Here is a 26,144-nt window from a genome sequence, read left to right on the forward strand (position 1 = left end):
TCTCTCTACTCAGCCACAATCCTAGTTCAGATTCTCATTACTTCTCAAATGAACTATGCAACAAACTCCAAACTTCCAGTTTCTCCAATCCATCTTCCATGCAGCTGCCAGAATTATCTTCCTACAGCACAAGAACCCTATTGCTTCTAGAATGAAACACATAAAGCCCTTCACACCCTCTACATTTTGACCAAACTGACTTGTTTCCCAAACTCAACATTCTTTCTCCTGCCTCTAGCCAAGTCTTTGCACAGACTGTCCCCCACATATAAAATGCCCTCTCTCATCTCTGCTTCTTAGAATCCTTGACTTCCTTGATTGTTCAACCTTTCTAATCCCCTTAGTTATTTTCTCTTCCTCCTCAATCATGTATGTACGTTTCTGTTTAGAGATTGTTAGACATAAGCATACATATATGAGTAGAATGTAAGTTCTCTGAGAGCAGGAACAAATTTTCCTTTTTTTCTTGGTATCTTCAGAACCTAGCTCAGTCCTTGCACTTAATACTGTAAACACCTCCTAAATGATCCGGAAAAAAATTCTTGGGAATCTTAATGGATTACAAGTTCATTATGATTCATCCATGTGATGTGGCAGCCATTGAAGCTGAATGCAATTTTAGGTTACATTACTAGGGAATCAATGGTTCTTCTGTACTTTGCCCTGGCCTGACTACATCTTGAGTATTATGTTCAGTTCTGAGCATCACATTTTAGGAAAGACATTGATAAACAAGTGTTCAGGGTGACCAGGATGGTTAATAGCATCAAAATCACTTCATATCATTCAGTGAGTCAACATATATTTATTAGGTCTTTACTATGTGCCAGGAGCTAAGGTTGTTTGACCTAGAGAAGGCCAGTTTGGGAAGGTTGTAAATACTAATCTTGAGGTAATAGAAGGACAATTTTGTTGAGAAGAGATTATACTTGTTCTTGGTTCTAGAGGGCAAAAAACAAGGAGTAGTGAGTAAAAGTTGCAGAGAGACAGATTTTGGCTTAATATGAGGAAAATTTCCAGAAACAACACTTCCAGTTACTCTTTAGAAATGGAATGAGTTCCCAGAAGCTGTAGTAGGTACCTCCTCTAATATTAGAGTTCCGTAAACAGAGACTACTTGTTCATTGTATTTTTGCAAGCATCATTGTTCAGGTATGGATTATAAAGCAGGCATCTGACGTCCCTCCCAATGTGACACTGCAGTTCTGATTTTATTAAACAATGAACAGTGTTCATTTCCTAAGCTTCTCTAGTCCTTTCTTGTCTCTTCCAATGTGCTTATGACATTTGACCCCCATGACTCCCTCCATACTGGAGGTATCCTTTGATACCTCCAGTATCAAATATAAATTCTCTGGTTTATCATTATTATACATCATTCATTTTCATTGTATCAAACAGTGTGGTGCCACAGAATTAATAAATGAAACAGCTAGGTGGTATAGTGAGTGTATTTTGGCCACCAGATGACACTGCCCTTTGACACTGCCCTGTGTGAGCTACATCAGAATGCAAAGCTTTTCCCCAAGGCTGCAGTCTCCTTCCCTGCTCACCAGATGGCGCCCCACCACGCTTTAATAACCTGATTCACTCACCCTTGGAAGTATGAGAGAATGGGCATTTGTTAAGCCCTGATTATGTGCCAGGCACTGGCCTAAGTATCTGGAATACAAGTGGAATTATATTCTAATGAAGGAGGAACACCTACCTACCCGGATAAGGACCAGGTGAGGGCTGTTTTGTTCAGTTAGGTCCCAAGGGTGATACATGGAATGATAAGGCAGTCTTTCCAGAATAGTCATGCTGATTGGATTAAAATTCCCAGAGCTAGTCAGTCATTCAGTAAACATTTATTAACATCAGCTGTGTACCAAGCACTGCTTAAGCTCTGGGGATACAAGTACAGAAAAGGAAAACATTCTCTGACCTTAGGGAGCTTACAATCTAATGGGAGAAAGCACCATCCAACAGGAAGCTAAACAATGTTGGGGAGAAGTAGCAGCACAGCCCCCCTCAAATGGAATTCTAGATGATGCTCTCCACTCCACCATCCAGCTGGAGGAGCCTCAGGGCAGAAGGTACTGGCAAGATACCAGAGCCAATGTGCTCTTGCAGGATGAAGAATTTTCATGGGCATGCCGGAGAAATCCAAACAAGGGCAGCCACAAAGGATGCCAAAGTGCTAGGAGTGGAAAGGACAGGGAGAAGTAATTGTTCAGTGACCTGGTGTGAAGATGGCCAGGGAGCAGCAAGGTAGATAGATGTGGGTCAGGCTAGATGTGGTGAACTCTCACCAGTGAGAATACCAGGGCTAGAGAGCCAGCCAAGCTGAAAGTGGAAGATAGAGTTCAGGAGCCCAAAAAACAGAAATCCTCTCATTTCTACTCTGAGCCCCAATTTCCTGCATTTGGAATTTCCCTGTATTCACAGATTACTTCTCTCATTTGCTTTTTTTCCTTAATGGCCAGATGATTTATTGAAGCAGCAGAGTAACTATTAAATGCAAACAAACTATAAAGAGCTTTCAAACAACAAACTTAGGTTTTCTGCAGGAGGATTGACTCCGCTTTCCCCATATCTCCTCCCAGCCCAGAGAAGATAAAGAAAATGCAAAGGAGGGTATCAAGTTTTGTTCCCTCAGCAACCAGTCTGAGGAAAAAGATGGGAGGGCTAAAATACTGGCATTGGCTTCAGCTGTGGTGCCTGGCACAGCCAGTGCAGAATCTGATGTGATCAGCTCTGGGCAGCCCTCCACACTTCTCTAGCTTTTTATTCATTCTATTCTGCTCCATAGTAAAGCTGGTGGGCCATTACTTCTTTCTAGGTACTCAGAGAGAAAACCCAAAATGTATTTCTTTTTTCATAAAACCTGCAAATCTTGCACTGAGAAATCTCTTGCAAGGAATTAAAAATCAAAAGATGTTGAGAATATTTTTGCACTTAAATCCTACCTTTTTCATGGCCTCACTGATCTGTTAATCATTTCAACTGTCAGCTTCCTAGAGGCATTAGAAATGCCTGTTCCAAAGTCATAGAACACAACAGCTGAACTTAAGAAAATTTTGAGTGGGAGGAACTGATAGAGCTGATACTTTATTTAAGAAATTTGAGGTGTTCTCTTTAACCTTTAACCAGTACTTCACAGAAATTAAAGATTTAAAAGCAATTTGTTAGCACCATCTACTGGTTACTGTTTATGATTTTACTTGTAGTTTTCTCAACTTTGATGACAACCAAATTTAGGATCATGGGATGTCGAACAAGAAGAGACTTTAGAGATCCTTTAATGGTTTCATTGCCTTCCCTTTCCATCATATCTTATGAACCTTTGTTCTATTGTGAACAAACCATCTTTCATATTAGATTTCTGCCTCTTATTCTCTTTACTTGCAGTAAAGATTTAGCCTGACATGGAAAAACAAGCATATTATTGCATTGTTGGTGAAGGCAAGAATTGACCCAGCCAATCTGGAAACAAATTTATAACTATGACCCAAAAGTCATACCCTTTGACCCAGAGATAGCACTACTAATAGCCAATACTTCAGAAAGATCAGCAAAAGAAGAAATGGATCCATAGCTACAAAATATAGCCCTCTTTTTTTGTTATACCTAAGAATTAGGAACTGAGGAGTGTCTGGCAATTTGGGAATGGCTGAACAAATTACATTGTTTGAATGTAATGGTATATTATTGGGAAATAAGAAAAGAAAGAGAAGGTTGCAGAGAAACCTGGGAATACTTGTTATGAACTGGTACAGAGTAAAGCAGTTAGAAGAAGGAGAATAATTTAGACAGTGACATCAACACTGTAAAGGCAAACAACTCTAAAAGACTCTTAAGAACTCTGAATCAGTTTGATGATGATCTCAGAAGACCTGCAATCAAGCAAGCTTCTCATCTCTCAGAAGGGGTGGATTCAAGATGCAAAATAACATGGCTGGTGGATGACCATGTTTTTGCTTGATTATACATTTTTGTTACAAAGGCTTTGTTTTTCTTTTCTTTCTTTTTTTTTCATTCGGGGAGAAGGAGAAGGAAAGGGGAATTGGGGGATAGGGAAGTCAAAAGAAAACAAGAAAGAAAAGAGGGTCAATAAAGTATTTTTTGAGAACAGAAGGGCAAAAAGAATCACAGAACAGACCAGATTTGAAAGTTACACATTGAATTTATTATATGTGTTAAGAGAAAAGCAAATACTACGTAATAGACACTTGCATTTTCATTTTTTAAAATCCTCTTTTTCACTTGCAAAGATGACAAAATGAGAACTAGGGATAAGATTGGGAGGGGCTGGAGAGCCACATTGGTGGAGCCATGAATCATTGCATTTTGGAAAGCAGTTTGGAATGCAAACAAAGTGACTAAAATGCTCCCATACACTTTGTCCCAGAGAGTCCTAAAAGTCCCCATGTGTACTGTGATATTTATCACTGCACTTTTTGTGACATCAGAGAATTGGAAACAGAATAGATGCCCCTCAGTTGTGGAGTGGCTAAACGTGAATAGAATGGAATATTACTGTTGTATAAAAATGTGTGAATGTGACTAACACAAACATGGGAGAATCTGTATGAACTAAGGTAGAGTGAAGAAAAACATATACACATTAACCACAACAATGTAAACAGAACAACCACAAAAATCAAAAGTGTTGCAAATTTTAAAAATGAACACGGCTCTGAAGAAGATATTGAGACAACATTTACCTCTCTACAGGGGAAGGAGGTCCACAAGTGTACATGGCACATAGTTTCAGACTTTTTATTGATCAGTTGTGCTAATTTCCCTTTTTTTTTTCCTTTAAAAAATGTTATTTGTTTTTATGGGATGTCTCTCTGGAAGGGAGAAATACTGAGGAAAATTATGGTAATGTTAAAAACAAAAGACATCAATAAAAACTTATTTTGTGGTCCTATATGTGTCTGTCTGTCTATTTAGTCTTTGTTAGGTTCAGATTTTTCAAATAGATTTTAATAGATAACTTGGCATCATAGATTAAGATCAAAAAGATCTAGATTGAAGTCTCCTCAGGTGCACAGTGGTTGTATAGACAAGTCATAACCTCTCAACTTGCAGAACATTTATTGATCTTCATTGGTAGAAGGCATTTTTCTCTCTAGAATTCTCTATACCAGTGAAATCATAGGTTCAGATCCTCTTCCCCCCCAGAAAAAAAAATAGAATAGTCCATGCCCTCAAGTTTATATCCTACCCTTATATCACCCTATCCAGATACTAGCAGGTCATTCTTCTTTCTTGAGGATTTCAATACCTGTTGCTCAGTCTCCTTTATCCTATACCCTACCTTTCTGCTTTGGTGCTTCAGTTTACATATTGCTATGCCCTCAAATTTCCTTCTCAATTCATCAACTTCCTTACTCTCTGCAACTTCATTCCACCTCTGCCACACCCAGGATTTTCCAACCCTTGATCTCATCACCCAGCACACATGTACACACAAAAAAAAAAATACACATGATCTACATCTACAGTCAATAAGTGAAATTCCTATCTGACTATACAAAACATGTTTTCCTTCCATTTTTCTCTGTGCCTCATATTTCCTAACCATATTTTTTGTCCTTCAACTAGCTATTCCATACCTTCCTGCTTCTCCAGGCTCTCATTACTCCCACTCCTTTTCCTCTGTCTTGACCCTGTAGCTGACTGGTTTACCTTTACAACTGACCTTTCTCTTTGAATCCCTTATACTCTTACCTTACCTCAGCTCATTTATTTTTAAAAATTATTTTAAAATGTTAATACTTTTTTTAAAAAAATTTTAAACCACTGTTGGATTATTTTCATAATCTACCTATTCCTGTTTTTGTGTTAACACACCTAGAGGATGTCACTTTATCATCCTGCAAATTTATGCTATGTAATGACCTCTGTGGTGCCTTGAAGCTCTAGGACTGTGATTCTGTGATACTGACAGGGCCATCACTTATGCAAATTAATATTTTGGTCTCCCGTAAGTGACTTATCAAATTCCCTATGGTATCTGTTCTAAACTGTCTGTACCACACCACCCCCTCCATACTCCCTATCCCCAATTCTAAACCTCAAGTCTCTGAGGTATCAAAACCCATTCTTTCATATGTTCCATTCTGATGAAAAAGTGTCCTTTCTCCCTTAAAAACCCAATACTTCTATTGTCCCCTTCTATCTCCTTTGGGAGCTTATCTAGTCATTTAGTCATTCCCTCTCTGTCCCTATTGTTTAGTCTCCTGTATCCTTCCCTCTCTGTTTTTCCCCTACCCATCTTCCTAACTTTCCTGTTTCTTCAAGAGCACCTCCATTCTTCAGGTTACCCAGATTTATAACCTAGAAGTTAGCCTTAAACCCCTCTCTTCTCTCACTACCACCCCACATCTTATCAGCTCCCAGGGCTTCAACTATGTATTTCAATGACTCCCAGAACTGTATACACATTCAGCCCCTACAGTTGCCTACCAGACAAATAGGTCCTTAGAAATCCCACACTTAGCATCTTTGCCCGTCTACCTAATTTCCCTGTTTTTTCAAGTACCACCTTTCTTAAAGTCAGTTATTCTTAACCCCTCGTTATCACTACCAGCCCATATCTAATCATCTGCTGTTTTGCCAGTTCTACCTCCACAATACCTTTATCTGCTCACATGATCACCACCCTGATTCAGGCCCTTATTGTCATTATTGAAACAACTTCCTAAATCATCTCCTTACGTCTGACCTGTCTGATTTATTTTTTTCACATTGCTGTCAAATTAATAATACTAAAATGGTGTTCCCCTGTTCAAAAAGCTTAAGTGATTCCCTATTGGTTCAAAGACAAAGTACGGTTCTCCTCTCTTTGGCCTTTGACAGTCTGGTTCCAGTTTACCATTCTAGGCTGATGACTTATTGCTCCTTTCATACATTCTGTATCCTAGCTATACCGGCCTATTTGATGTTCCTGCTTCACAACAGTCTCTTCTGTGTATACTTTTGCACAAGTCAATCCTCGTGCCTAGTAATCCTCTCACTTCTCTCCTTCACCTTTTAGGAACTTTAGGTCCCCTCATGACTTACTCAAGTTCTACCTTCTAAATAAGAAAAGACCTTTCCTGATTCTCCCAGTTAATTCTTCTCCAACCCTGAAATTACTTAGTATTTATTTTATGTAGATTTCCTTTTTTCTTGTGTATATATGTTGTTTTTCCTTTGAGAATATAAATTTCTTGAGAGCAGGGATTGTTTTCATTTTTCTCTTTATATCACTGTCACATAGCACAATACCTATAGTACTATGGCAGATAATTAGTGAATGTATATTGTCCTGAATTAAGGGACTTGTCCAAAGTCACATGATTAACAAGTGGCAGAACTGTGATTTTTGAACCCTCTATCTTCTAGCTCCAGACTCAGTCAGGCAGACTGGCTGGCTGACTCATCCCTTGTGCGCCGCTGCCACCACCCCCCAAAAAAAATTAGTATTATTTTATCATCCTTTTTATGTAATTTAATATTTGGCTGCCAACCCATATTCTTCAGAAATTTTCTTATCAGCTAGGTATTCAGACTTAATCATTTGTTAAATTCTCATTTTATATTCAAAGCCAAAATAAAAAATACGTTATATCTATATGATCCTTCACTAAAACCCCAGTATGTAATTGTGGCAGGAGTCACCTTGAGTTCTCTAATTCTATGCCAGTGAGCCTAAGTTCAAGCAGATCCTTATAAAGCTGGAAAGATTTAGAGCCCTGTTGGCTGAGGACCAGCTTAGATACATTTAGAATTCATTCTGTTGGCTCCAGCATGGTAAATTTTAGCCACAAAATTCCCAAAAACCTTACCTAGGTTGTAAAGCGCTACAGCTCATATCAATGAACGAGTAATTGCACAACTGTCACAAAATCTTGAAGCCTTAAAGCATACCACAAAATAATACAGTATATTATTCACACTAACATTTCCATATGCATTTTTCCATGTTGTAAGGAGTCTGGCCAGAAGGATCGGATGGAACAGATATCAATGCTCTAGTGAGATCCCATAACCGAAAAGTGATAGCAGTCGCTGATGACTTTTGCAAGGTCCATCTTTTTCAGTATCCCTGTTCCAAGCCAAAGGTAAGTTCAATTTCTGTGTAAGCAGGTCTTAAAGGAGGCAACTTGGCCACTTGTTTGAGTACATTTCTGTATGTTTTACATGATTGAACGTGTAAAACCTTTGTCAGATTGCCATCTTGGAGAGGGAAGAGAGGAGGGAGGAAGGGAAAAAATTTTGGAACTTGGAATCGTATAAAAAGTGAACGTTTGGGGCAGCCAGGTAGCACAGCGAGTAAGAGCACTGGCTCCAGTGTTGAGAAGACCTGGAGATCAAATCCCGGGCTCAGACACTTAGCACCCACCCAGAAACACCTGATCGTGTAATCTTGAGCAAGTTACTTAACCCCAATTGCTTAGGGGCGGCCAGGTGGCTCAGTGAGTAAGAGCACTGGCTCCAGTGTCGGGATGACCTGGATCAAATCCGGGCTCAGATACTCAGCACCACACCCAGAAATAACTGGCCGTGTAACCTTGAGCAAGTTACTTAACTCCAATTGCTTTAAAAAAAAAAAGTGAACGTTGAAAATTGTCTTTATATGTAGTTGGAAAAAATAAAGTTTTACTTGCTTTTTTTTTTGAAGAGTACATTTTTAGTGATAGGAAGGCCACTTACATTCTACTAGGATACTGAAAGAGACACCAGCTTTACCTGGGTCTTCCTCTGGACAACCACAAAAGGATGCCCCTTGTTCCTTCTTCCTTCCTCACCTTCTTGCTGCCTAAAAAAAAAGGGCATCCTCAGAGAGTAGGCAGCAAAAGAAACAGCTAGGACTTCCTTTTTTTAGGTGTTGGCAGAAGCCTCTTAATAATCAGGAGGTTTTTGTAGGTTTTTTGGTTTGGCTTGATTTATTTTGGTGATTTTAAGCTTCTCAGATTTCTTAAGAATATAGTAATTAGAAATTTTTTAAAGATAAAGAGTCAATCATGTTTTGTCATCTATAATCATAAGTATTACTGCCCTAGGGAGTTTATAATCTGTTATTCAGATAAGACAGTCCCTTGGGCATGTTTTTTCCCTTTTGAGACTGAAATAATGGACATTACCATCCTTTCCTCCAACTTTTCTCCCATCCTGCCCAGTTATTAGAAAAGAGATTTTATGTCTCACCAGCTTTATTTCTCTCCGATCTGATGAGTGGTGATTGTGATGGGAGTTATCATTTTACATAAGCTAGATTTCTTCCTGTAGTTAATCATTGTTACAGTAAGCAGACATATAAAAACTGGTTTAATTTTTCTATCTGTCTTATTTATTTCAAATAGGCACCAAGTCACAAGTACAGTGGCCACAGCAGCCATGTTACTAATGTCAGCTTCACTCATAATGACAACCACTTAATTTCAACTGGTGGAAAAGACATGAGTATCATTCAGTGGAGAGTTGTGGAGAAGTTATCTTTGCCTCAGAATGAAACTCTAGTAGATAATGCTATAACCAAAGCACCCATTTCTACCAATGAGAATGTCCTACTACCAAATACTCCCACCCCACCTCCTTCCTCCCAGCCCTTCAGTGATGCTGCTGAAAATGAAAGAATGAGTGATTCTTCAACACCCCTTGAGAATGATGTAGAACAGGCCGAGGAACGGAGTGAGGGGCAGAGTGAAGGCAGTGGTGAATACCTGGGGGAGCCTAGTTATGAAGAGCCTTCCAATGAGACCAGGGAAGAGCAGAGTGAATCACCTGTTCCTGAGGACCAGCAGAATTCACCAGTTTCCTAACACTTATGCTTCAGATGATTTCTTTTTCCATCTGATGTATGTTTTGCAACAAGGAGAGAATTGAGCTAACAGGAAGGGGATATGTGGAGAATTACATCACTCCAGATGTTGGTTTCCATGTGGTCTGCTTTCTTCAGTAGTCTTACCTTTTATCTCCCGAACGGAGCTGACCTTCAGCTTGGTGTTTGTTGAAAACTGGCCAAAGTTAGCAGTAGGAAAAGACTGAAACATTCATTGTTTCAGAGATTGTTATGTGTGGAAGTGGCACAATGTAAATACTGGGGGGAAAATGGCAATTATGATGATCTGAAATAAATCACCTTTTTATCTGAAAGTGTTTTCTGCAGGAACTTCCAGAAAAAAACAAAAGCACTGTTAAATATATCCATAAATATACAATGTGCTGTTGTTTCAAGTGTAGCAAGAAAAGAACAGAAAGTGAGCTCTTCATTGAGCTGTCCTTTCCTCCAACCCCATCCCATTATGTGGAAGAAAAAGGGGACTAAAAAATTGGGGGCGATTACAGTAATGCCATGTGCAAGTAACACTGCCTTCTTGATTAACAAATATGCAATTTTTCTTGTACTACCAATAGATTCCAGATATATTTGCATTCTCTTTTTTTCTAAGGAAAGTTATAGCAAGGAATAGATATGTCATTCCCTGCACCTATCTGCTTAAATGTAAAATATTGCCTACATAATTGAAGGCCTACATCTACATAATGATCAGATTCAGTGGTTATCAAAAACAACGGATTCTTCTCTTGACCTAAATAGTTTTCCAGAGTATCCAGCGTTTATATGAATAGGAAGGACTTTATACCTACCTATAAAACTAAACTTTGGTAGTTCTCTAGCTCAACTCAGCTAGGGAAAGATATGCAGTAAATTTTAAATTATGAAATTGGTGCTTGGGATTCTTTTTTTTTTTTTTTTACAATTATAACTTCTTAGAGTGAAACTAAGCATCAGTAAATTGTAAATTCTTCTTATGGCCTTATTAACAGTCGTGATTTTGGTGTAGGACAGATTTTCAGATTTGCCATAAATGGCGATTTCCTCTGTTCAGAGATGTGATAAGCTTCTTGGCCATTTGTGGCATATCATGGCATTTATTGTTATGCATTTGAAAATTTGTTGTTGTTTTTTTTAAGTTTTGTCATACACCTATGTTGTCCCTACATATGTTTCCTACTTTTAAAAAATTTACTGACAAGTATTCATTTCTTACGTATTTGTTTATACTTTGATTATATAAAATCTTTGTTATTGTTTTTTACTTGCTGCATCGTTCAGATATTTTTCAGTAGGATCATGTTTAAAAACTTTGGATGAGTTAAGAAGTCTTAAATGTTCAAGCGTTTACGTGATTGTGCCATTCCAAAGTGCATCAAAACTGTCATTCCCTTCTAGTATCTTCTCAGGAGTAATGCTGCAGATCAGGTATCTAGTCATCATTTGGTAATATAAAAACTCCAGTGGCCTCCAAAAGGACATTTACAACATACATGCACACATGAACACATCTACATGTGCTGTATGTGACTGTGTGTGAGTGTGAACACAGGCACTTATTCTGTGTATCTGCATAGATCTCTATATATGTAGGTAAACACATTGAAATACTCTGTATCAACAGATATACATATGTTTATGTGTGTATATGTGTATCTCCTTTTGTTTACATCTGTTCAAAAAACCTCAAAGTAGTTCTCTTCAAAAGAAGAGATAGAGAGTCCAAGCAACCCATATGTTTTCTAATATGTTCTGTACATAGTTATCAGAGAGCACCAGTATTGGACTCAGACGTTTGCCAATTAGTAATGATGATTAAAAACTATCAGGTCAGCATGTGATATAATTCCCTACAAGGAATATACTGTAAGATGAGTGAGTAGTGCTAAAAAGGAAAAGCATATCATAAAGCTTGTGGGGTGCAGAACTCTCGTGGTAAACAGGGAGATTCATTTGGAAGCATCTGTCACCTTGTGGGGTTGCCATGTATGATGAAAATTATAATTGTGATATTCTGGTGTGGTAGTTAAGAAAACACTACTAATAAGCAGAAAACCTTACAACTTTCAATTGCTGGCAACTACTGTTTAATGGATAATGAAATCTGTGATAATGGATGAAAATGGGTGGGATTATGAAACTGTAGATGTTTTTTTAGAAAACTTGTGAATGAAATCTGAATCAGAGTGTTTCATGTGAAGATGTTTGAGCCATTTCTATCATGCATTCCTGTCTCATGGCAGAAATTTTTGAAGATAAATAAAATAATCAAAATAATGTGTTGCCTTTGACTACCTAAGGATGTTAACAAATATTAATTTAGTTAGAAATTGTTGTGCCAAGTAAATTTTAAGCAGCTAACCTCCGCTGCTGCTGCAGCAGCTAAGAACAGTGGCATGTTGCAGAGGAAAAAAGTCAACAAGCATTTATTAAGTACTAAATAGCTAGACACTGCACTAAACACTTGCAGATATCAAGAAAAGCCCTTGCCAAAAAAAAAAATGTACACACAAAATCAAGTTCTCATGGGTGGAGGAGATAACATGAGTAATTGTGCATCCAAGATACATATGTGTATATACAGCATAAATGGAAGGTGATTTCCAAAAAGTCACTGACAGTGGGAAGAATCAGGGAAGGCCCCTTGCAGAACCTGAAATTTGACCTTAGCCTTGATTCAGTCTAGGGAAGCCAGGACATAGGGGTGAGGGAGAAGAGCATTACAGGCATTAATGAAAAGGCAGTGAATTAGATAGAGTCTCACATACAAGAAAGCAGGCGGCTGGATCAGAGTCCATTGAGGAAAGTAAAATAGGAAAACACAAGAAAGGTGGACAGGACTAAATTGTGAAGGGCCTCCTTCAAAACCAAACAGCTGTTTACATTCTAGGACTAATAGGGAGCCCCAGAAGTTTACTGAGTAGAGGAGTGACATGATCAGACCTTCACTTTAGAAAAATTACGTTGGCAGTCAGAGGACCAACTAGATCGACAGGAGATTTGAGGCAAAAAGACCAATTACAAGGCTACTGCAATATCCAGACTTTAGGGCCAGAGACTTACTGGAGAGGAGACTTAAATAAGATACGATATGAAGATTGAAATGATAAGACTTGGCAGCGGATTGGATGTGGTGGGTGAGACAGGAGTCAAAGACAAGACGAAGGTTGCAATCCTGGGTGACAGAATGATGGTGCCCTCGACAGTCATCATAAAGTGGGGAGGAGGCTGTAGTTTTAGTGCAAAGATAAATTGTCTTTGACACATTGAGTTTGAGATGCCTATGGGACATCCATTTTAAGATATCTGAAAAGCTATTGATTCAAGCCTGAAACTCAGGAGAGAGACTAGGGCTGGATAGATACAGGAATTACTAGCAGAGAGAGGTTACTTCTACCTGTGAGAACTGATGAGATCACCAAGTGAGAGATTATACAGGGAGAAGAGAAGAGAACCAAGGACAGACTTTTAATGGACACCACTATTAGTGGGCATACCCTGAATATCCAGCAAAGGAGAGATTACACAGGAACACCAAAGAGAGCAGTGTCACTAATGAATTCAAGTCCCTCCCCTCTTTTCTTTTAACCTGGTCAACTACTAAAAGGCCAGGGCCATGAATCCATACAAAGATACTTGTATACTAGTTTACTGAACTGCTATTACATAATACAATTGTGGTTTAGGTTTGTATCCTCTGTTGAGGAAAACAATCTGATCGCATCAGATGGCAATTGTGCACATTAGCCGCCAAAGCACTGGGCAGTTTTCACTCCATGAACCCTGTGTCCATCAGGTATAAAAAACCTTCCCACTTGCCATTCTAGGACAAGTGCTCTGCCCAAGTTCACACCTTCATGAAGCCCCTTCCTCCACCAATCCATAGAAAACCTGAGCCTGGTTGCTGGAGAGCCCCGACATCAGCTGCAAGGGCTTTGTTCTTCCCATTCCAGAGCATGATCACTTGGGCCAGATAATGCATTTTCCCAGGAAGCCATCCACCAAAGGAGGTGAATATGGAGAATTGCAGGTGGTGATGAATGAACAGCTCAGTGGGATTAAGAGAAATCTGCTCAGATTTTGGCTCGTGACAGTTTAATTTCACCACCAATTTAACTGATGGAACGAAACTAAGTGCCATAAGACAATGACTGCACTGGAAGAATTTAACTTGTTTTTAATAGAAAGCTACAGAAATGCCATAGACCTCATCTCTTCCCAAATTGGTCTTGACTAACTAGTGTAGCTGAGCCAGCAACCTTCTAACTCCCATAACCATGACATTTGATCTACTGTTTCTGTATCTTGTACAAGTTTTCCCTCATGCCTAGATTTCTACTCTTCTCGCCTTCACCTTGCGGACCCCCTAGTTCTGTTCACCTGCCATTGCCTTAAAAAGCCGCTTCCTGATTCCCCTAGTTGATAACATCTCCACCCCCATTATTGTATATTCGTTTATGTCCAATACTTTGCACTAACCCTGATATATTCTCCTAGTATAGCAGTTCTCATATTTTTTGGTGTTAGGACCCCTTTATACTAAAAAATCATTGAGAATCACACATACACACACACCCAGGGTTTTTTGTGTGGTATTTCTATCAATATTTACCATATTAGAAATAAAAATGTCTTGGTATTATGAAAAGGGTTTGATTTCATAGAAATCCCCTGGAAAGGAACTCTTGCGGTCCTTGGACCTGGTCCTTTGAGAACTCTGCTACCCTAGTAGAAAGCAAGCTTCTTTTCTTTTTTTTTTTTTTTTTGGAGGGCAATTGGGGCTAAGTGACTTGCCCAAAGTCACACAGCTAATAAGTGTGTCAAGTGTCTGAGGCCAGATTTGAACTCAGGTCCTCCTGACTCCAGGGCTGGTACTCTATTCACTGTATCACCTAGCCACTCAGGAAGCAAGCTTCTTAAGGGAAGGAGACCCTTGTGTTTGTGTTCAGAGTGTTTAGAAAAGTACCTGGTGACATGTGGTGGTAGGTGCTTAATAAATATTTGCATGGTTATTTCTCTCCCTTCAGAGTGTCCTAACAATGCTAATAGTTGGCAGGCTAGAAACCAAGAGCCCAGGGTTCTCTTCTTGGTAACTGTGAGTGCATGCTTTTACTGGTTTTCTGGGCCTCAATTTTATGAAGTATCCAAATTCACACCACTTCATTCAACTCAATTCAATTCGAAATGCTTAAATGTCTGCTATTCATGTGCAAGGCACTTGATAAGCTGGAGGTACAAAGATTAAATAATGGCCTGGTCCCTGCCCTCAAGGATCTTATATTCTTTTGAGTAATAGGAATCCCACTACTCAAACAGTGGAACTGAAAATCTATTCTTTATTGAGAAGGTGAAATGGAGAGTTTTTATTTTTCCTTAGCTATCATATATTACTAGGGCAGCTGGGTGATGCCATAGTGCAGAGTGCTGGGCCTGGAGTCAGGAAAATTCATCTTCCTGAGTTCGAATCTGGTATTAGACACTAGTTGTGTGACCCTGGACAAGTCACTTAAGCCTGCTTGCCTCAGTTTCCTTATCTGTAAAATGCGTTGGAGAAGGAAATGGCAAGCCACTCCAGTATCTTTGCCAAGAAAAACCCAAATGGGGTATTCATTGGGGGGAGGAGCCAAGATGGCAGAGTAGAAGCACGACCTGCCCGCAGCTCTGGCTTCCACCCTCCCCAATCCATGTAAAAAGGGGACTCTAAACAAACTTCGGAGCTGCAGAACCCACAAAATGACACAGAGAAGCTAACCTTCTGCTGAGGACAGCCCGGAAGGCCGGCAGGAATTGGCCAGAGCAGCTCTCTGGGAGCCGAGCCCAGCCCCACACCAAGGCTTTAGCCCCAGGGCGGGCCTGACCAGCTGCGCCAGAGGGACTCCAGATCAGCAGCAGCTGCTGCTGTTTCCAGAATTATCAACACATAGACACAAAGAACAAAGTGAGAGGTCAGCACAGTCTGGACTTTGGGACCAGTAAGTGGGAGTGTGTGGCTTTTACCCCCAGGGCTAAAAGCCTGCGGAGACGCTGGCACAGCCTGCCAGCACCACTTGGCGGCTTCAGCTCCTGGCCTGCAGAGTGTAGGGGGACCAAGCACCAGTCTGAGGGGTAATCACTCTTGCTTTAACCTGCTTGGATCTGGATTGCAGTCTAGGGTGGAGGTCCTGGGGTGTGTGTCCAGCATGCCAGAGCGGAGACCTCAGAGAGGGAACCAATCTAATACCTCCGACAGCTGAGAAAACCCCAGCGTTTGGGACAAAATCTCCCCTGTCTGGTGGCAGAGTCCTACTGTGGCAAAAGGCCCAAAAGTCAAGTAATTGAGTGGCAAAATGAGCAGGCAAAGGAAACAAAGCAGACAGAAGATTCCAACAATACACTGCTATTTTGGGGACAAAAAGGAGCAAAGCATGGAACAGGAGGAAAGCAGTGAAGTCAGAACTCCTGCACCAAAAGCTTCAAAGGAAAATACAAGCTAGTTACAGGCCATAGAAGACCTTAAGAAGCAGATAAGAGAAGTGGAGGAAAAATTGGGAAGAGAAATGAGAACAATGCAAGAAAATTATGAAATGAGAGTCAACAGCCTGACTGAGGAAAATAATACCTTAAAAAACAGACTGACTCAAATGGCAAAGGAGGCCCAAAAAGGCAATGAAGAAAAGAATGCCTTAAAAAGCCAAATTTGCCAGATGGAAAAAGAATCTCAAAAGCTCAATGAGGAGAATCATTGCTTCAGAATTAGATTGGAGCAAATAGAAGCTAATGACTTTATGAGAAATCAAGATGCTGTTAAACAGATCCAAACAAATGAAAGAATAGAAGGCAATGTGAAATATCTCATGGGAAAAACCACTGACTTGGAAAATTGATCCAGGAGAGATAATTTAAAAATTATTGGACTGCCTGAAAGCCATGACCAAAGTAAGAACCTAGAAATCATCCTCCAGGAAGTTCTCAAAGAAAACTGCCCTGATGTTTTAGTACCAGAAGGCAAAATAGAGGTTGAAAGAATCCACCAATCACCTCCTGAAAAAGATCCCTAAAAAAAAACTCCTAGGAATATTATAGCCAGGTTCCAGAATTCCCAGATTAAGGAGAGAATATTACAAGCAGCCAGGAAGAAACAATTTGAATATTGTGGAAACACAATCAGGATAACCCAGGATCTGGCAGCTTCTACACTGAGGGATCGAAGGGCCTGGAATGTGATATTCCAGAGGTCAAGGGAGCTGGGATTAAAACCAAGAATCACCTACCCAGCAAAACTGAGTATCATGTTTCAGGGGAAAATATGGTCATTCAGTGGAATAGAGGACTTTCAAGCATTCTTACTGAAAAAACCAGAGTTGAATAGAAAATTTGACATTCAGATACAAGAAGCAAGAAAAGCATGAGAAGGTAAACAGGGAAAAGGAATCATAAGGAACTTGGGCATATGAATACATATGTGAATGTGTGTATGTATATATGTTTACAGGTATACATAGATAGAGGGCACAGGACCAATTTAACAGGAAGGAATAATACTTAAAAGGTGAAATGAAGAGGTGAGAGGAATATAATGAGAGGAGATGGGGAGAGACAGAATGGGGTAAACTATCTCATACAGAAGAGGCAAGGGAAAATGGTTACAATGGAGGGCAAGAATAGGAAGGCAAAAGGGAATGGGTCAACCTTATTCCCATTGAATTTGGCTTGAGGAGGGAGTGAAATACACACTAAATAGGATATCTCACCCTCCAGCAGAGTAGGGGGAAAGGGGATGATGGAAGGCAGGGTAGGCTGGGGGGGAGGGAAGTTGGAAGCACCCACTTTTGAAAATAGACGGGATCAAAGTAGAAAATAGAACAAGTGGGAGGTGGGATAGGAGGGAGGGAAATACAGTTAGTCTTTTACAATATATCTACTATGTGATTGTTTTGCATTAGCTGCACCTGTACAGCCTATTCTGAACTGCATATCTTCCCAGTAAGGGTGGGTGACAAGGAAGGAAGGGAATGAATCTGGAATTGAAAGTTTTAAAATCAATTATTCAAATATATGTGTGTGTGTGTATATATATATTTATATAGATACATATACTATTATTAATACCATCTTACATGTAATTGGGAAATAAGATATACAGGCACTGAGGCATAGAGATCCACTGGAAAGGTAGAAAGGGGTATGGGAGAAAATATGGGAGAGAGCAGATTGGAGGTGGGGATATCCTGTGGGACTGCTATTTTGAGGCGGTGGGTAGGGGAAAAATGGGGAGAAAATTTGTAACTCAAAATCTGGTAGAAACAAATGATTTAAATCAGAAGTTAATAAAGCATTAAAAAAAAAAAAACCCAAATGGGGTCATGAAGTCAGACATGACTGGACATCACCAAGTGTTGTTTCGCCAATGTTCCCTACTTTCCCCACTTGTACACTGTAATGAAGAGGACAACATTGCTTTTATTGCTCTTATCTTCCAATGAATCAGCATGTGCGTCACATCTGCCCATACATAGTGACTTACAAAGAATGAAAGAAATTATGCACATGACATTATCTGAATAAGTTTAAGACGCATTCATGAATTCATGGATAATAAGACGAAAAGAGGTTATGAAAAAAAGGCAAAGCACTCAGGACCAGTGGTCTTTCCACTGTACCACAGCAATAGTTTGTGGCTCTGTGGGATTCTCCTTCCCCAGGAGTGCCTTGGCTGTACGATGGAGTAATTAGAGACAACACTACAGAATGGACTTTACACTTCAGGCATCTTTGTTGGGGGGGAAAGGCCTGGCCTGAGGTATTAACTCCAGGCACACCTGCGTTCTTCACCAATACAACTTAGGAGTATTAGAGAGATGCAGATGAAGTGCTAGGAGATCCAAGGCAGGAAAGGTCACTGCCAGCTGGGGGAAGCAGGAAAGTCTTTATGTAGTTAGTGATCTTTCAGTGAGTTTTGAAAAACAGATAGGAATTCAAGAAGTTGAGATAAGGACAGTATGCCAGACTGAGAATACCCCACATTCAACTTCCAACAAGAAACTGCTTCTAGCAACTGTCTAAAGCAAGGGTTCTTTTTTTCTTTTTAAAATTTCATTTTTTTTAATTAATCTGTTCCTTCCACTACTTGCCACTCCCACTGAACAATTTTTTTTTAATTGGAAAACAAAATCCTCACTACCTAGCTGAAATTGGTTCCTACATTTGCCATATCCAAAAAATGTATATCTCTTTCTGCATTTTAGGGTCAGAAGGTAAGTGATGTATTTCATCTTCATCCTTTTGAATTCATGGTTTATCATTGCACTAATCAGAGTTCTAATGTCTTTCAAAGCTATTTTTTTTCAATAGTGTTGTTATATACATTGTAAATTGTTCGCCTGGTTCTGCTAGTTCCACCATCACTTCATCAAAATCTTCCCAGTTTCCTGATTTTGGACTTTTCATCATTTCTTTCGACACAATACTATTCCATTATATTCATATATTACAATTTGTTTAACCATTCTCCAATAGGAAGACACACCCTCCCTTAGTTTCAAAAACAACTGCTATAAATATTTTTGTATGTATAAATTCTTTTCCTCTTTCTTTGATTTCTTTGGAAATATGGGCCTAGAACTGGTAAAGCTGGCTCAAATGTTATTCACATTTTAGTAACTTTCTGGGAGCCAAGATGGAGGAGAAAAAAGAGAACCTCCATGACTCCGGCTCCCACCACCTCCAATGCATGTAAAATATGACACTAAACAAATTTTACAGCTACAGAACCCTCAAAGTGACAGAGAGAAACAAATCTCCTGCTGAAGGCAGCCTGGCAGGCCCACAGGAAGGGTCAATCACAATGAGCTGGGAGCCAAGCACAGTCCTGTGTGCTTGAGCCGCCCTGAGCCTGGGTGGCCCCAACCAGCAGCACAGACTGGCCAGAGCAGCCTTCAGGAGAGTGAATCACCAGCAGCTGTGGCGGTTTTCAGACTTCTTAACTTATAAACGCCAAAAAGAAAGTAAAAGGTCAGTTGGGAACTCTGTTGGAACAAGGGGGGATGGAAGAGTACAGTCTGGCCCCTGCCCCTGGGGTGAGAAGTGGCAGTGGCTGTGGCTGCTGCCGCTTAGCTGCTTCCAGAGCTCCTGGCCTGCAGATTGTAGGGGGACCAAATGACCATTCAGAGGGTAATTGCTCTTGCTTTAACCTGCTTGGATCTAGATCACAGTCTTAGGCGGTGGTCCTGGGGTATGTGACCATGGGCGAGAGCTTGTGGGGACTGCAGAGAGGACACCCTTCTAATAGCTCCAGCAGCTATGAAAACCCCAACGATTTGGGATATATCTGTCCAATCTGGACAGCAGACAGCTACCTGGAAGCAGAGTTCTACTGTGGCAAAGAGCTCAAAAGTCAAGTAATTGACTGGCAACATGAGCAAGCAGAGAAAGCACAAACAGACCATAGAACCCTTTTTTGGGGGCCAAAAGGATCAAGGCATAGAGTGGGAGGAAGACAGTGAAGTCAGAACTGCTGTATCAAAACCCTCCAAGAAAAATATGAATTGGTTACAGGCCATGGAGGAGCTCAAGAAGGATTTTGAAAATCAAGTAAGAGAAGTAGAGGAAAAATTGGGAAGAGAAATGAGGATGGTGCAAGAAAATCATGAAAAGCAAGTCAATAGCCTGCTGAAGGAGACCCCAAAAAATACTGAGGAAAATTACACCCTAAAAATTAGACTAATTCAAAATGGCAAAAGACATCCAAAAAGCCAGTGAGAAGAATACCTTAAAAAGTCGTATTGCCCAGATGGAAAAGGAATTTCAAAAACTCACTGAAGAGAATAATTCCTTCGAAATTAGACTGGAGCAAATGGAAGCTCATGACTTTATGAGAAATCAAGATACTATAAAACAGATCCAAACAAATGAAAAAAATAGAAGGAAATGTGAAATATCTCATTGGAAAAACCACTGACCTGGAAAATAGATCCAGGAGAGATCATTTAAAAATTATTGGACTACCTGAAAGCCATGATCAAAAAAAGAGCCTAGACAACATCTTTCAAGAAATTATCAAGCAAAATTGCTCTGACATTCTAGAACAGAAGGGTAACTTTCTAGGTATAAAAGCAAATTGCTTTCCAGACCAGCTTGACGAATTCACTGCTCTTTCCTATAGACCTTCCAATATTTGTCATTGTCCTTTTGGTCATCCTTATCAGTTTAATAGGTATGAAGTGTAACCTCAAAGCTGTTTTAATTTACATTTCTTTATTTATTAGTGATTTTATGCATATAACATATATTGCTCTGTATTTATTCATGCAATTGTTGACAGTTTGGATTTCTTCATTTGAAAATTGCCTATTCATAGCCATTTATCTATTAGTGGATGGCTTACACATCTTAGGGTTTTTAACAAAGGGTCTGTGAAGTTTTTTTTTTAATTTTTGATAATTTTATCTCAATAAAATTGGTTTCCTTTGCAATCCTATGGATTTTGTTTTATGCATTTAAAAACATTATCCTAGAGGCAGCTAGGTGGCACAGTGAATAGAGCACCAGACCTATAGTCAGGAGGACCTGAATTCAAATTTGACCTCAGACACTTGACACACTTACTAGCTGTGTGACCTTGGGCAAGTCACTTAACCCCGATTGCCCTGCCTTCCCCCCTCAAAAACAAACAAACAAAAAAACATTATCCTGAGAAGGGATCAAAGACTTCACCAAACTGTTTTCAAAGAGGTTAAGACATAAAAAATGGTTAAGAACATCTGGTCTAAAGCCTCCTAGTTTCTGCCTCAGCTCAAGTGTTCCCTGTCCCTGAGTTAAGATGCAGAAAGTATAGACAGTTGCTTCTTAACTCTCTAGTTCATTATCTGGTGCTTTTGTGAGGAGTCTATAGAGATGAGATTACAGAAGCAAATCCTTCCTCTTCCCTCCATAGCATAGGGCTCCTGATTAAGAGGCAGAATCAATTTGTGCTGCCAGCTGTTTGCTGCTAATGGATAATTGAACATTTCACCAGCAGAATCTTTTTCACTCAGATTCAATAGGCTTCCAAATTTCCATTTAGAAGATGTACTCCTTTTGATCTGGGGCAAGATTCCCCTCAGTGCCAGGGCTGCTGCTGATCACTGTGTTCCCTAGTCTGAACTTATCAGTGACCCCCAAGAGTATCCAGAAGATGTGGAGGGTGACAACAGCAGCCTGAGTGGAAGCTGCTAAGGAGAACTTATTAACAGCTTGCAGTTTCATTGGGAGGAAAACTGCAAAATTGTTCAGGGAATTTCCCAGCTCCAGCTAACTAAGACACAAAGCCACATTCTCCCCATTGACAGAGAGGATTTGGAGCCACCCACATTTTACAGAGAAGTCCAACAGGGAGGCTAAGTGATTTTCCCACTGTCACTCATCCAATAAGTGGCACTAGAAGGATTTGAACCCTGAGCCTCAGACTTGAAAGGCAGTATATCTTTTACAAAGGAATATTTACTGCAGAAGGCATGATCACAAACATACAAATTTACTTCCCCAAGGAAGCACAATTCCCCTGCCCCTTTGTACCACATCAGTCTATGGAAGGGGAAGGAGATCAGATTTATAATTTAGCTCAGTCTCTGGGAGGGGAAAGGGCTAGATTTATAGTTTAGCTCAATTCCCTTGGAGCAAAATGCTAGCTCCAAATCCCAAACCCCCTGGAGCTCCAGCAACCCTAGCTTCTCTGAGCTTTTATGGCAAGGTAATCTGGCTGGTTGCACCAGCCCACCTGCAGTCCTGGCTCCACAGTCCCATGAGGATCACCTCCAGCAGCTGAACACAAGGACAAATAACACACACAAAACCTGCCAGGGTCATTTCTAGGAGCTGGGGGCAAAAGAGAAGCGAGCAGCTAGTCTTCTCACCATCTCAGCTCCTGGCATCCATGCTGGGTACACTACATTGGAGCTGCAGAGAAGGAACATCTTGGAGGCACTACTTTTAAAGACGCACACTGCCCATCCCCACTGGAGGAGACCAGCAGGATCTACGTTAGGCAAACTAGGCTGACTTAAAAGTCAGATTACATTCTACAAATACTGTCCTCTAGTCTGTCAGTCAAAAAGTATTTACTATATGCCAGGCATCGTGCTAAGTGCTGGGGATACAAAGAAAGGCAGAAACAGTTCCTGCCCTCAAGGATCTTACAATTCACGGGGAAAACACGTAAACAACTAGATATGCAAAACATATATACCGGTAGTCTCCAGAGGAACCAAGGAAGGACTCCTACCAAAGGAGGGCTTTGAGTAGAGTCTAGAAGGCGAGTCAGCCAGACTAAGAGATAGGAGCAAGGGAGAAAACGTTCAGGCAAACAAAGGCATGTAGGTGTTATATTCAAGGAAGCCCTAGGAAATCAGTGCAGCTGGACCATACAGCGTGTGGAAGAGAGTAAAGTGTAAGAAGCCTGGAAAGGTAGGAAGGGGCCAGTTTGTGTGGGTTTTAAAAGCGAACCAGAGAACTTGATGGTGATCCTGCAGATAATAGGGAGCCACTGGAATTTACTGAGAAGAGTAACATGGGTCAGACCTGTGTATCGCTTTGGCAGGTACAAGGAGGATGGATTGGAGTGGGGAGAAAGACTTGAGTAAAGGACACCAACCACAAGGCTACGTTCCAGCAACCATTTAGACAAGGAGTGAGGAGGGCCTTTGTGTGAGTGGAGACAAAATAGTTGGAAGAGTTGTCATAAAGATAGAAATGACAAAATTTGACAATGGTTTGGATGTGTGGGGTAAGTGCAAATAAGGCGTCAAGAATGACAGAAAGGTAGCTATGAGGATGGTCATACTTCAACAATTTTAGGCACATTAGGAGGAGGGGAGTGTTTGGAGGAAAGCTATTGAGTTCTGTTTTGGATATGTTGAGTTTTAGATGCCTACAGGACATCCAATTCAGGATCTCCAAATGACCATTAGTGATATGGGATTGGAACTCACAAAAGAGGGCTGGACACATAGATCAGGGAAATCATCAGTATAAAGATGATAAGTGAACCCAAGGGAGCTGATGAAGTCACCAAGTGAGACAGTATAGAGCAAAAAGACAAAGGGAATCATGACAGAGCCTTGAAGGATATCCATGGTTATTGGTTGTTGCATGGATTAAAAAAACCAAAACAGCAGAGGAAACTGAGAAGCATCAGACAGGAGAACCAGGAGAGAGCACTCTCATGAAAACCTAGAGGTAATAGTATCCAGAAGTAGTTTTTACACTGATCAACGTCAAATGTTGCAGGAAGGTCAAGAAAGAGCAGGGCCAAGGTACCTTCAGACTAGGCAATTAAGAGATCACTGGTAACTTGTTCAATAGATCAGTTGTGTCCAACTCTTTGTGACCCAGTGGACCAAATAGTGAGGGGGGCAGAGTCAAGATGGAGGAGTAGAAACAGGACTTCCTCCAGGCTCCAGCTTCCACCTCCCCCAATTCATGTAAAAGGTGATTCTGAACAAACTTTGGAGCTACAGAACCCACAAAATGATACAGAGAAGCTAACCTCCTGCTGAAGACAGCCCAGCAGGCCAGCAGCAAGTGGCCAGCACAGTGCTCTGGGAGCCAAGCCCAGCCCCACAGGAACCTGAGGTTTTAGCCCCAGGGCGACCTGACCAGCTGCTGGCTGGAGGGACTTCAGATCACCAGCAGCTGTGGTGGTTTCCAGAATTTTCAACCCATAGATGCCAAAGAAAAAGTGAGAGGTCAGTGCAGTGTGGACTTTGGGATCCAGTAGTTTGGGAGTGCAGTCCGGTCTTTATCCCCTGTAAGGAGAAGCCTCTGAGGCACCACGGCCATGCAGCCACAGCTACATAGCAGCCTCAGCTCCTGGCCTGCAGATTGTAGGGGGACCAAGTGACCAGTATGAGGGGTAATTGCTCTTGCTTTAACCGGCTTAAATCTGGATTGTGGTCTAGGGTGGAGGTCCTGGGGTATGCAACCAGCTTGCCAGAGTGTGTAGAGGGCTCAGAGAGGGCACTTAGCTAATACCTTCGGCAGCTGAGAAAACCCCAATGACTGGGACGAAGCTGCCCAGTCTGGTAGCAGAGTCCTACTGTGGCAAAAAGCCCAAAAATCAAGTAATTGAATGGCAACATGAGCAAACAAGGGAAGCAAAGCAAGCAGAGTGACCCAACTTTACACTCCTATTTTGGGGACAAAAAAGGATTAAAGCATAGCAGAGGAGGAAGAAAACCAAGTCAGAACTCCTGCACCAAAAGCTTCCAAGAAAAATACGAGCTGGTTACAGGCCATAGAGGACCTTAAGAAGGATTTTGAAAAGCAAATAAGAGAAGTAGAGGAAAAAATTGGGAAGAAAAATGAGAACGATGCAAGGAAATTATGAAATGAGAGTCAACAACCTGACTGAAGAAAATAACACCTTAAAAAAAAGACTAACTCAAATGGCAAAAGAGCCTCAAAAAGGCAATGAGGAGAATAATGCCTTAAAAAGCCAAATTTGCCAGATGGAAAAAGAATCTGAAAAGCTCACTGAAGAGAATAATTCCTTCAGAATTAGATTGGAGCAAATGGAAGCTAGTGACTTTATGAGAAATCAAGATACTATTAAACAGATACAAACAAATGAAAAAAAAAATAGAAGGCAATGTGACATTGGGAAAACCACTGACCTGGAAAACAGATCGAGGAGAAATAATTTAAAAATTATTGGACTACCTGAAAGCCATGATCAGAAAAAGAACCTAGAAATCATCCTTCAAGAAATTCTCAAGGAAAATTGTCCTGATGTTTTAGAACCAGAGGGCAAATTAAAGGTTGAAAGACTCTACCAATCACCTCCTAAAAAAGATCACAAAAAGAAAACTCCTAGGAATATTATAGCCAGGTTCTGAAATTCCCAGATCAAGGAGAAAATATTACAAGCAGCCAGGAAGAAATAATTTCAATATTGTGGAAACAGGATAACACAGGATCTGGTAGCTTCTACACTGAGGGATCGAAGGGCCTGGAATATGATATTCTGGAGATCAAAGGAGCTGGGATTAAAACCAAGAATCACCTACCCAGCAAAACTGAGTATCATGTTTCAGGGGAAAATATGATCATTCAGTGGAACAGAGGACTTTCAAGCATTCTTGATGAAAAAACCAGAGTTGAATAGAAAATTTGACATTCAGATACAAGAAGCAAGAGAAGCATGAGAAGGTAAACAGGGAAAAGAAATCATAAGAAACTTATCAAAGTTGAACTACTAACATCCCTACGTGGGAAAACAATAATTGTAACTTATGAAACTTTTCTCAGTATGAGAATAGTTGAAGGGAATAGAAATATATGTCTATATAGGAGGGTATATGAGCGTATGAATACA

The 26,144-nt window shown here is 40.4% G+C and overlaps 1 protein-coding gene across 6 annotated transcripts in view; it reads left to right on the forward strand.

Moving 5' to 3' along the window:
* EML4 (EMAP like 4) overlaps positions 1-12,094 on the forward strand; it is a 175,395-nt gene extending 163,301 nt beyond the window's left edge. For all 6 annotated transcript variants that reach the window (XM_069071585.1, XM_069071584.1, XM_069071586.1 and 3 more), the window contains 2 exons: positions 7,969-8,099; positions 9,342-12,094. In XM_069071585.1, coding sequence (XP_068927686.1) covers positions 7,969-8,099; positions 9,342-9,800 — 590 coding nt within the window. In that variant the 3' untranslated portion in view covers positions 9,801-12,094. The remainder of the gene's footprint in view (positions 1-7,968; positions 8,100-9,341) is intronic.
* The last annotated feature ends 14,050 nt before the right edge of the window (positions 12,095-26,144 follow it).

The sequence above is a fragment of the Petaurus breviceps genome, unplaced genomic scaffold (genome assembly GCF_028583685.1).
Source record: "Petaurus breviceps papuanus isolate PSGF00001 unplaced genomic scaffold, PetGlider_PUasm1.0 90842, whole genome shotgun sequence".
Classification (NCBI taxonomy): Eukaryota; Metazoa; Chordata; class Mammalia; order Diprotodontia; family Petauridae; genus Petaurus; species Petaurus breviceps.